This window comes from Oncorhynchus kisutch, linkage group LG22 (assembly GCF_002021735.2).
Source record: "Oncorhynchus kisutch isolate 150728-3 linkage group LG22, Okis_V2, whole genome shotgun sequence".
NCBI lineage: Eukaryota > Metazoa > Chordata > Actinopteri > Salmoniformes > Salmonidae > Oncorhynchus > Oncorhynchus kisutch.
The window spans coordinates 15145810-15158273 of record NC_034195.2 but is presented as its reverse complement, the minus strand read 5'-3'; the positions used below and the strand labels follow the sequence as shown (position 1 = coordinate 15158273).

The following is a 12464-nucleotide window of genomic DNA, read 5'->3' as shown; positions in this document are numbered from 1 at the left end:
TACCTGTAACAAGCACCAGCTGGACTGGACACAGCTAGACAAGCTTATGTTTTTGAGAAGATCAGGGAGTTTTGCGACAAAGAGGCTATGGACATCACATGCCCTGCACCAAAGTCCAGGAGAGAAACAGGCTCTCCGAATACAGATTCCCTTGTTCATGCGTGGTTAGGACGGACCAGTCATCAGCACTATCTGCAGTGCCTCTATTCAAATGACTCTCTCCTTTTTTTTTATCCTGGTGCTCAGCCACTTTACCTCTGTATGCATATTATAACTACCTCGTCTATCGCTGATATCGTTATTGATATTGTTCTTGTACGTACTGTATATTATATATATATTGACACTATCTATTTCTGATATTGCTACTATGCAAGTAGCCATTTGGCTGTACCGTTTGCACCTTTTGTAGAGACCCATCCACTTAGCAAGACTTATTAATATTCATTTTATATATCAATATTTTTTGTAACATACCACAACAATTTCATGTGACCGTATCAAGTGTTCCCCTACATAAATATATGGCACATTCATCTGTTTATGTACTGTACACCTCACGCAGGTTTCAAATCAGGATGCATGGCCTTAACTTATGTATGGTATACTATGTGATAAGGGTGTGTGTAACCGTATATAAAGTATGCTAATGTACTGGTGTGGAGGCATTTGGGCAAAGTACTTCAGTAAAAATACTTTAAAGTACTACTTAAGTATTTTCTGGGGGTATCTGTACATAACTTTTACTTCACTACATCCTGAAAAAAAACGATGTACTTTTTACTCCATACAGTTTCCCTAAGGCCCAAAATGTTTTAACTAAATTTGGTTCGTCTGATTGAATATTAAGAATTTGAAACTTAAGTACATTTTAGTAATTTCATTTACTTTCATTTACTGTTGTGTTGAAACGCCTGATGTTTATTAACAGTGAGAATGGCAGAATGGTGAACTTAACTAAACGACGGAGAGTTTGACTGTGTGATATTAGATTGCTTCTTGTGTAAATATTTTCTGTCTGGATTTTTATGATTTGTATGTCATTAAGTATTTTTTAAACCAAATACTTTTAGATGTTTACTCAAGTACAATTTTACTGGGTGACTTTTACTTTTACTTGAGTAATTTTCTATTAAGGTATCTTTACTTTTACTCAAGTATGACAATTTAGTACTTATTCCACCACTGGATGTGGCTGGGGGTTATAGCAATTATTTCACATGATCCATCAATTTAGACAAGCGTATCTGGGTAAGCTCCATCTAATATTTATAAATTATTTTTATCTGGACACTTTGTTTACCTGGATTTTGTCCATTTTGTAGGCTACTACTTTTACCACTTTTAGTATTAATCTTTACTACACTATTCACTGTTTAGAACATGACCTCACATGGGGGCTAGCTTAAGAGGGTGTGAACAATGCTGAATGGGTGTAGACAAAGAAAAGCTCTCCAGGAGGTACCAAAACATTCTAAGGCCCTTTTCTCAAAAGTGAGTTTTTCAAGTATATCAACTTTCAAAGCAGAATTACTTTCCCATTATTCCTCAAACATGCAGTGTATGATATACCATTTTGTAGCTCTGAGTCTCTACTTTTAACAGTCACAAATGCAAAGTCTTTTCATGCTTTGTTGATTTCAAAAAAGCTTTTGACTCAATTTGTCATGAGGGTCTGCTATACAAATTGATGGAATGTTGTGTTTTGGGAAAACATCCGACATTATAAAATGTTTGTACACAAACAAGTGTGTGGTTAAAATTGACAAAAACACCCATTTTTTTCCACAGGGCTGTGGGGAGAGACATGGATGCAGCTTAAGACAAACCGTCCTCAACATATTTATCTACTAATTGCGATGGCACTGCAACAGCACTCGGCCTCACTCTACTAAAATCTCAAGTCAAATGTCTACTGTTTGCTGATGATCTGGTGCTTTGGTCCCCAATCAAGGAGGGCCTACAGCAGCATCTAGATCTCTGCAGAGTTTCTGTCAGATCTGGGCCCTGACAGTAAAATCTCAGTGAGACAAAAATAATGATGTTCCGAAAAAGGACCAGTTGGCAGGACCACAAATACAAATTCCATCTAGACACCGGTGCCCTAGAATACACAAAAAACTATACATACTTCGGCCTAAACATCAGCGCCATAGGTAACTTCCACAAACCTTCTTCTACGCCATTAAAACGGAACATAAAAATTGACATACAAATTAGGATCTGGATAAAAATACTGCATGCAGAATTCTGTAAAAATGTTCTGTATATAACGCAAAACCCCAAATAATGCATTCAGAGGAGAATTAGGCTGATCCCCGAGAATGATCAAAATCCAGAAAAGAGCCGTTAAATTCTACAACCACCTGAAAGTGATTACCAACCCTTCCATTACAAAGCCATCACCTACAGAGATATGAACCTGGAGAAGAGTCCCCTAAGCAAGCTGGTCCTGGGGCTCTGTTCACAAACAGGCCCCGCAGAGCCCCAGGACGGCAACACAATTAGACACAAACAAATCACAAGAAAACAAAAATATAATTACTTGACAAACTAGAAAGAATTAACAAATAAAACTGAGCAAACTAGAATTCTATTTCACCCTAAACAGAGAGTACACAGTGGCAGAATACCTGACCACTGTGACTGATCCAAAATTAAGGCGAGCTTTGACTATGTACAGACTCAGAAAAGGGCAACCATTAAAGAACAAACACCATTGTAAATACAACCCATATTTATCTTTATTTATTTTACATTTTGTACCTTATTTGCACATTGTTACAACACTGTATATAGACATAATATGGCATTTGAAATGTCTTTATTCTTTTGGAACTTTTGTGAGTGTAATTTTTATTGTTCATTTTGTATTGTTTATTTCACTTTTGTTTATCTATTTCACTTGCTTTGTTTAATGTAAATATATTATTCCCATTCCAATAAGCCCCTTAAATTGAAATGTAATTGAATTGAGGAGGCTCATTGTCCTGATTAGCTATGTTTGGTGTTGTTATTGTTTGGGCTGTTATTGTTGACAGCTTAGACTTCCAAGTTCACTCTGCATGGTCTGCATCAGATGCAACAAATTGTTGGTGAAAACTATGCTGCTTTCCACTTTTCTGTGTGTCACTCTGTGTGTGTGCATGTGTGTGTTGTCACAGGTACTTACTGCACAGACTTTGAGGACTGGGACCTGAACTTGCTGAACTCCCCTGGAGCAGTCCACTCAGTCCCCAGCTGTAACATACAGGACAGAAAGATTAGAAGAGTGTGGGAGACGGGGAGGAAAGAAAGGCAGAAGAAAGATAGAGGGAGAGAGAGAGACAGAGAGGAGGGAAGGAAAGATATATAGAGGTAGAGCGAGGGAGAGGAAAGAGAGGTGTACAAAAAATAAAGAAGAAAATGATAGAGCAAGCATAAAAACATGAACATAATATACTTGGTTGTACATTGAGTATACAAAGCATTAAGAACCACTCATCTTTCCATGACATAGACTGACCAGGTGAATCCAGGTAAAAGCTATAAACCTTTTTTGATGTCACTTGTTAAATCCACTTCAATCAGTGGTTCCTCCTTTAAAAGTTGCATCATACTGCGGCACACCTTGAGGACTGCCGCAGCATAATTTAATTGTCAGACATTTTTTCTGTTAATACAAGTTAGTGCTTCTTGTGACCACCAGAGGGCATCTTTGAGAACCATTCGATAGTCTTCCATATTGCAAGTTTGCGGGAGACCGGGGTTCAATTGTCCGACCGGGAGGAAGTAGGCTGTCCTTGTAAATACGAATTTGTTCTTAACTGATTCCATACATGTTATTTCATAGTTGTGATGTCTTCACTATTATTCTACAATGTAGAAAATAGTAAAAATATAGACAAATCCTGGAATGAGTAGGTGTGTCCAAACTTTCGACTGGTAATTTGATTAATTTTCTGCATGTATGATTTGATGTTAGAGAGGAAGCCAGTCCCGTCATCGCCACCTTACCTGCTCTTAAGATAACCTTTGGGCTGACTGGGAGCCCAAGGCTGGTTAGGAGACACCGCAAGAGACACTATGTAATTGTGATGTGACTGAGAAAATATTAGGGTAGCACTGTAATTCATTAATCATATGCTGTCTTCTGACGGCGTAGTGTGTTACTAAAATGGTTTTCTTTGAGACTGTGGTCCCAGCTCTCTTCAGGTCATTGACCAGGTCCTGCCGTATAGTTCTGGGTTGATCCCTCACATTCCTCATGATCATTGATGCCCCACGAGGTGAGATCTTGCTTGGAGCCCCAGACCGAGGGTGATTGACCGTCATCTTGAACTTCTTCCATTTTCTAATAATTGCACCAACAGCTGTTGCCTTCTCACCAAGCTGCTTGCCTATTGTCCTGTAGCCCATCCTAGCCTTGTGCAGGTATACAATTTTACCCCTGATGTCCTTACACAGCTCTCTGGTCTTGGCCATTGTGGAGAGGTTGGAGTCTGTTTGATCAAGTGTGTGGACAGGTGTCTTTTATACAGGTAACGAGTTCAAACAGCTGCAGTTAATGCAGGTAATGAGTGGAGAACAGGAGGGCTTCTTAAAGAAAAACTAACAGGTCTGTGAGAGCCGGAATTCTTACTGGTTGGTAGGTGATCAAATACTTATGTCATGCATTAAAATGCAAATTAATTACTTAAAAATCAATGATTTTCTGGATTTTTGTTTTAGATTCTGTCTCTCACAGTTGAAGTGTACCTATGATAAAAAAATTACTGACCTCTACATGCTTTGTAAGTAGGAAAACCTGCAAAATCGGCAGTGTATCAAATATTTGTTCTCCCCACTGTATATCAGGGATGGGTAACTGGCGGCCCGCGGGACGCATGCCCCCCCCTCCCACCCCTCCTTTGCCCTCAGAACAGCCTCAATTTGTCGGGTCATTAAAGCCTTCCACAGGGATGCTGGCCCATGTTGACTCAAATGATTCCCACAGTTGTGTTGTATCATTACACACACACACACACACACACACACACACACACACACACACACACACACACACACACACACACACACACACACACACAGTGATGGAGGAATGAAGTTGTATTATTCAAAGCAGAGCTCTCTTAAGCTCCTCTCAAGCATTCACTCTCTGCATCCCAAATGGAACTCTAATTCCTATATAGTGCACTACTTTTGACTAGGGCCCACACCTCTGTCTGTGTCCTTGATGGCTTAAACCTGATCACCAGCTTGGGCATTGTGAATGAAAAACTTCATTACAGGGCAGAGGATGAAGAATTGTGCCACTGGTACAACCAAGGTAAATTAATGGAAGAACAAACTGGAGGGATATGAGAATGTTTTCGGCCCACGTTTGGAGGACAGTGAACCAGTTCATATCAAAAATACTTTTCTATGCATGCATTTGTTATTGGGACCCCATTCACTCCATATAAACCAGTATGCTGTCACTACTAGCAGTAGATCTGTTATACAATTGTTATAGCAATAGCATAATATTCATAATAGCAGTTATAGCATGTTTTTTTTTGCAATCCTCTCCACCAACTCATACTAGCACTCTTATAAAATAGCATGTCATTAAATAGTAGTATATGAGCTAAGAGCCCTTTCCCTCCCAGCTTCCCTCACATTTAGCTCCTACTGTATGCTGCACGGTTGAGAGACGCATCAATTTTTTTATTTAACCTTTATTTAACTAGGCAAGTCAGTTAGCATCAAATTCTTATTTACAATGATGGCCTACATTGGCCACGACGCTGGGCCAATCGGGCACTGCTCTATGGGACTCCCAATCACAGTCGGTTGTGATACAACCTGGTTTCAAACTAAGATGCAGTGCTTTGGACCGCTGCGCCACTCGGGAGCCAAATAAGAGAGGGAGTGTGATGGAGAATAGTAGAGAAAACCACAGGGGATCACTTCTTCCTCCAGAATACTAAATTATTTGTTTTATTCATTTATTTAAAGGGGACAATGCACATTAATCAACATCAATATTACAATAATGCAACAACCATGTAAATGTAAAAAAGAAATATTGTGCCGAGGTTAGCCAAAGCTAATTTGCCCCTGTAGTTGCAGGGCAGGTGAGGTCAATTACACAGCCACAATACAAATACTGACTAAAACAAAATGGAAATACATTACATCCAATAATATATCATTTTAGCAACATCAACAACACTATCATCAACTGTCGTATTACATATACTGGGGGAGACCAGATGCTGCTGGAAGTGGTGTTGGAGGGCCAGTAGGAGGCACCCTTTCAACTGGCCTAAAAAATAAAATATCCCAATGCCCCAGGGCAGTGATTGGGGACATTGCCCTGTGTAGGGTGCCATCCTTCGGATGGGACGTTCAACGGGTGTCCTGACTCTCTGTGGTCACTAAAGTTCCCATGACACTAATTGTAAGAGTAGGGGTGTCCTGGCTAAATTCCCAGTCTGGCCCTCATGGCACCTAATCATCCCCAGTTTACAATTGGCTCATTCATCTTCTCTCCTCTGTAACTATTCCCCAGGTCGTTACTGTAAATGAGAGTGTGTTCCCATTTAAATAATGGTTCAATAAAAATAAAACACACAAGGAACCAGAGATAATGTGTATAGATTTGAGCCATGTTTTCTATTTAAATGTAAAAGCACAATAATCAGTGCTTTTGTTTTCTATTTAAATGTAAAAGAGAAGTGAAAAAGAAAGGATGAGATTAAACAGATGAGAAATGAGAGATCCAGAGAGCCTGCCTGCCAGGAGCCTCTACGAGATGCCGGACTCATGAGGCTCCCCAGCGCCTCCTCTCTGCCCCTCAGTCACATCCCAGCCCATTCATTTCCTCAACCAGCCGAGGAAACTAACTAGAACCCTGCTGTTGCTGATCCGTAATGAAAGAATAAGGCCAGGATCACAGCGGGCTCAACTTTAATTGTTAGTGTTGGCATTCTCTCTGGTTTGGAAGCAGGGGAGGGCACATTTTGTGGTATAGTAACTGATCCCCCCTTCTTAGTCCGTACACAGAGAGAGAGAGCTTATTTCTGGGCTGCTGTGTTGGTCTGACAGGAACACACACAGAGAAATACACAGAAACACACAGAAATAATTAACGCAGGCACACACAGACACACACACAAACAGTATGAGACACGTACACACACTCGAACACACACACACAAAGTTTCTAAGAGGGATGTACAGACGGTCCCTTCACATTCTCAGGAGCCTGTAGAACATGAGCTGTGGAGCTGCAGCTAGTACCACTGCATAAAATGACCTGTATCAAAGTGTGTCTGACAGTGTCATTTTGTCTTGACATCAAATGTTTCTGACCTAAATAGTGGAGTTTCGAAGTGTATCGGCTTGAAATGTGTCTGTTTCTGATAAATAGTGGCAGTGTTTGACACAATCAATCCAGGTGCTTGAATATATCCTGACACATTGTGTCTGACAGTTTACAGTAATGTCAGTATTCCCTCAAAGTAAGGTCATTGGCTATTGGTGAGATGGTGCGGAGGTTACGTCGGAGGGAACATCCAATGAAATCAAGTCCAATTTTGAACTGTTAACATTGATGTGGTTATTTTTCAAGTGCAGTCTTAAGAAAATGGCAAGGCTCTCCACAAGCAGTGACTTGATTTAAACAATAACATTTTAATTGACCCAACAAAGTCTATGAAGGATTTCAATAACTAGCCGGGGTAAGGGAACAATTTATACATTAGATCTAATGTCTGAACATCTAATGTTTGCTGTAAATTTAAATGATTTGCTACCACCTGAATGAAGAGAGCTAGCTAGATAGCCAGCTGACTTTTGGCTAGCTACCAATTTAGATAATAACATTGCTAACTAGCAGGGAGGAATACAAGTATTTGATAACTAAGCTAGCTAGCTAGCTAGCTAGCTTGTGTGTAAGAGCCAATTTATAGTTGACCACTGTATAGATGTTGTAGGCGCCGTCTGGATGGTGTGAAGCAATTGCGGAGCTTCCATAGGAATGCAGAGGCCAAATTGAGCTCTGTACCACATCGCTGTGTGCTTCTCAAATTATTTTAACTATGCGGAGGGCTCCGCATAGGTCTGCACTGACATGAATGATTGACGGTAGGTGAGGGCGGGAGGTCCTGTAATAAACACAAAATCCCTTCCTTGACAATTTCCTTCATAACAACTCTGCACTGCTCGGCGAAGCGCAAGAAGTATGAATGCCCTGACTTCTGCAGAGGCCATATTACCATAAATGCTGCACGGCCAATGCAGACGTCAGATTGACCATGCAGCGCCTTTTACATTAGTTTAGGGGTTTTGCTAGATAGTTAACCTGGAGTGTTTGCCTGGGAGTTCCATTTGTGGAGGAAGCCAGCTAGCTAGCTAGCTTCCCTCATTCATCACACAGTTGTATCATAGCCAGCCAGGATTAGGCAAGCCCATGGGTAGCCTAGGCAGCCAGTTGTGGGCAATAGATGTGCACTATCGTCTAGAATTGATTCAGGCTACAAAGGCATAATTTACCTTTAAGGGCGGGCTGTTGGAATATAAACTGGAAAAGTATGTGTACTGTCTAAAACAACGTTTTTAAATACATTTTATTTTATGATCAACTTAAGATGTTGCACACAATTGACTGAATGCGGTGTGCAACATGCTAATTGCCTGAAAGGCAGAAAATGGTGGTGGAAAATGGTGTTTTATTAAGACAGTACACATTTTTTTTGTTATTTTCCGACGGCCCTTGAGGAGAATTTCATCCATGGGGTATCTGGGCTTGTTTCATCATGTCCAATGCATTTCTAGGTCAGTGAGATGTGTTTCACACTTAATTTCCCAGGAGGAAGACAGGTCTGGGCTTCGCGTGCTGATTGATACACCCTGTGATACCTTTTAAATAGCTGTCACATTTTTTACAGTCTCTGAAAGACTACAACTTGTATGGGTTGGTGCTTCGTAGGAGGTAGACACTAACAACACAATCCTTTGGGCAAAACTGAAAGAACTGACCAGACCACAATGGCTTCAAGTGATTATGGAGCATATTTTTTGCTACCTGGTGACTTTCAACCACACGTTTCAACCGGAATATAGTGAAGAGGATTTGAAACAAAGAGTTAGATTTAGCTAGAAGCTTAGCTACAGTCGATGCCAGCATCAAGAGGGCAGATGACAAATACAGTGTCTTAGCTATGTAAGACATTTTTCCTGAAGGTCACATAGGTAGTTAGCTAACTTTAGTTTATCTATATGAAACCCATATTGTGTATTGCTGGTAAACATACTACTGTGTTACAGTTTTTCTGTTTGCTAACTTAGGTTGCTAGGTAGGTAGCTAGGTAGGTAGCTGAGCATCTAGCTAAATCCAACTTTGAATCCTCTTCACTATACTTCAGTTGAAACATGTATGGTTGAATGTCACCAGAAGAGGTTTTACAATTGGAGATCTATTGTATCTTGATTGTAAAACCTCTTCTCTTTTTAGTCATAGATATGGCTACTAAATATGGCCACTAAACAGCAAGCTATATTATTACAACCAGCCACCTGGTTGGTTTACTAGCAAATGTTAGCACATGACTGAAGTTGGCTAGCTAATTAACCTGGCACCTGCTAACTTGTTACTATGCGCCAGGCCTCCCATTGTAACTTTTTAGCAAATGTGTAACATCAGAAACTTTAAATATTTTTACTAGCTAGCTATGTAACATCATTGATGAGTGTTGACATTGGTTATGATTATGACTGTGGATGCATTTCAAAATCACAAAATTATAGGCATAGAATTCCAAACAGTTGTAAAAAGCTATTATTGGCTATCCAGCAAGCTAGCTAGCAATGTTTACTAGCTAACAGTGAGGAGAAACAATAATGCAACAATCTAACTGCTGTAAATATATTAAACTGATAAGGTATGAAAAATATTGGCCTAAGTATGCCTGTCAGATACGGCTGTAGCTAGATACTGTCTGCCTTCCTACCTACCTACCTTACCTACCTACCTAGCTAGGTACATTTGTACGGTCTGGTCACTGTGCAAAGGTTGAGGGTTATGCCACATTTCTTTCTATTAGGCTAGATATTGTTCTAAATGTATTCTCTGTGCCTATGCACATGTATGCATGTTCAACTAGTCTACACACATGGAGATATGCTGGCATATTTCAACTGTCGTTCAAACTGTGCAATGTATAATTTAGAGTATAATTTATTATATATTTTTGTCTTACATACAATACCGTGTGATGCCTGGGCTTCTTTGTGAAGTGGAATCTTTGAGAGAAAAATAATTCCTTGGCCTGCGTATGTCATTGTAGCAGAACTGTATACTGTGAACTGTATCCTTCTCAATGGATTGGACATTATGCTGCATTTCAAGCAGAAAATGACTCAAGAGGAGATGAATGGCAGTTTGATTTTGGAAATACACCTCCCACAGCTATAAAAGTGTTTCCTGAACTTACTGTATGTTTCTTTGGAATGGTACTTTCATCATGACCACCTCCCCCATCAGCTGTTGATCACAAGTTCTCTTAGCTGCAGATTATTAAACCAGATAATGTTATTTATGCAAATCAATTTGATATCCATTACTCCGAGTTAAATGAAAGGTACTGCTTGGTGTAGCACATCATTTTTGACCAACCTTAACTTGGCGATGCAGTCTTGATTCGTTGAAACATGAATTTCATAAAATGTCTGTGTCCAGTTGCAGGGGATCAGTTTGTATTTAGAAAACACTCAGTTATTAAAATAAATACTTTATTTGCTCCATGAAGTAATCCAACAATGTGTACGCCGCCATCTTGTATATTTCATGTCTTCTCTCATTGATCGAGACAGGTGTCTGTCATCATGACATGCGGCACTTTGGGGTGGACGCTCACTTGTCTCGATCAATGACAGAACAATTGAAAAGGGGATACCTAGTCAGCTGTACAACTAAAATGTGTCTTCTGCACCTCTCTGAATCAGAGAGGTGAGGGGGGCTGCTTTAATCATCATCAGCACCCAGGGAAGAGCTGCCTTGCTCAGGCAGAACAAAAGATTTTTACTTTGTCAGCTCAGGGATTCAATCCAGCAACCTTTCGTTTACTGTCCTAACGCTCCTACCCGCCAGGCTACCTGCCACCCCGTGTATTGTTGGATTACTTCATTGAGCAAAACAATTGTTTATTTTAACTCTTTTTTTTATTCAAACTGATGCCCTGCAACTGGACATGGACATTTTGATACTCCTGTTTCGAGGAATCAAGGACAAAGACAGCGTCGCCAAGCTTAGGCTGTGCTACACGAAATAGTACCTATTCTGTAACTCACAGTAATGGACACCAAAAATCTTTGGTTCAATCACATTATCTGTACAAATCTGTAGCTACAGTTCTCTGCACTTCACTACACCTTAGACACACTAAAATGTACTGTTCATTGTGATTTTTTGGGGGCATGTTACTTTTACAATATAACATTCTTGTTGAATACCAAAAAATGTCAAAACGTTCCGTTACAGTCCGTAGAAACATGTCAAACGATGTATAGAATCAATCTTTATGATGTTTTTAACATAAATCTTCAATAATGTTCCAACCGGAGAATTCCTTTGTCTGTAGAAAGCAATGGAACAGCGAGCTACCTCTCACGTGAACGAGCGTCACGAGCTTGTGGCACTCTGCCAGACCACTGACTCAAAGAGCCCTTATAAGCCCCTCCTTTACAGTAGAAGCCTCAAACAAGTTTCAAAAGATGGTTGACATCTAGTGGAAGCCTTAGGAAGTGCAACATGACCAATATCCCAGATTTCCCATTTCCTGGTTGCAATTCCTCAGGTTTTTGCCTGCCATATGAGTTCTGTTATACTCACAGACATCATTCAAACAGTTGTAGAAACTTCAGTGTTTTCTATACGTATATATTAGCAACTGGGACTGAGTAGCAGGCAGTTTACTCTGGGCACCTTATTCATCCAAGCTACTCAATACTGCCCCCAGCCATAAGAAGTTTAAGGACCAAAACAAATACAGCTATGCCATATAGATTGCAAAATAGTTAGGAAGAAATGTCCGATGTACCAATTCCATGGCACATGGTTAATGAATTGACACCCAATTTTCTGTTCCTCGTGAAAGCTCTAATAAAAAAAAAAGAGTCAAATGCATTCTCTCCATCACCCACACGCACTTGAAACATTTGGATAATAAAGCATTTAAAGGCTGACTTTGATTGATTTAAAAACTTCTGACAGACAAAATTCTAACTCCACCCATACCTTTGGACATTTAAACATACCCAGAAGGCATGGATTATTATAACCTACTGCAGGCCTAAAACCTATGGGTGCAAACATCGTTTCCATGATGGGCTATTAGCTGGACAGTAGACTCTTTACAAAAGGATAGCTCAGCTAGGTGTGAAGAAAATCCCCCCAACTTGCAAAGTATTAAGTACTCTAAAGTTTTACATTTCTATCT

At 40.0% G+C, this 12464-nt stretch overlaps 1 protein-coding gene across 1 annotated transcript in view; it reads right to left on the bottom strand.

Moving 5' to 3' along the window:
* Positions 1–12464, bottom strand: part of b4galnt4a (beta-1,4-N-acetyl-galactosaminyl transferase 4a) — a 437447-nt gene that overhangs the window by 122741 nt on the left and 302242 nt on the right. The window contains exon 7 of the mRNA XM_031801738.1: positions 3173–3240. Within this exon, the coding sequence (XP_031657598.1) occupies positions 3173–3240 (68 nt within the window). The remainder of the gene's footprint in view (positions 1–3172; positions 3241–12464) is intronic.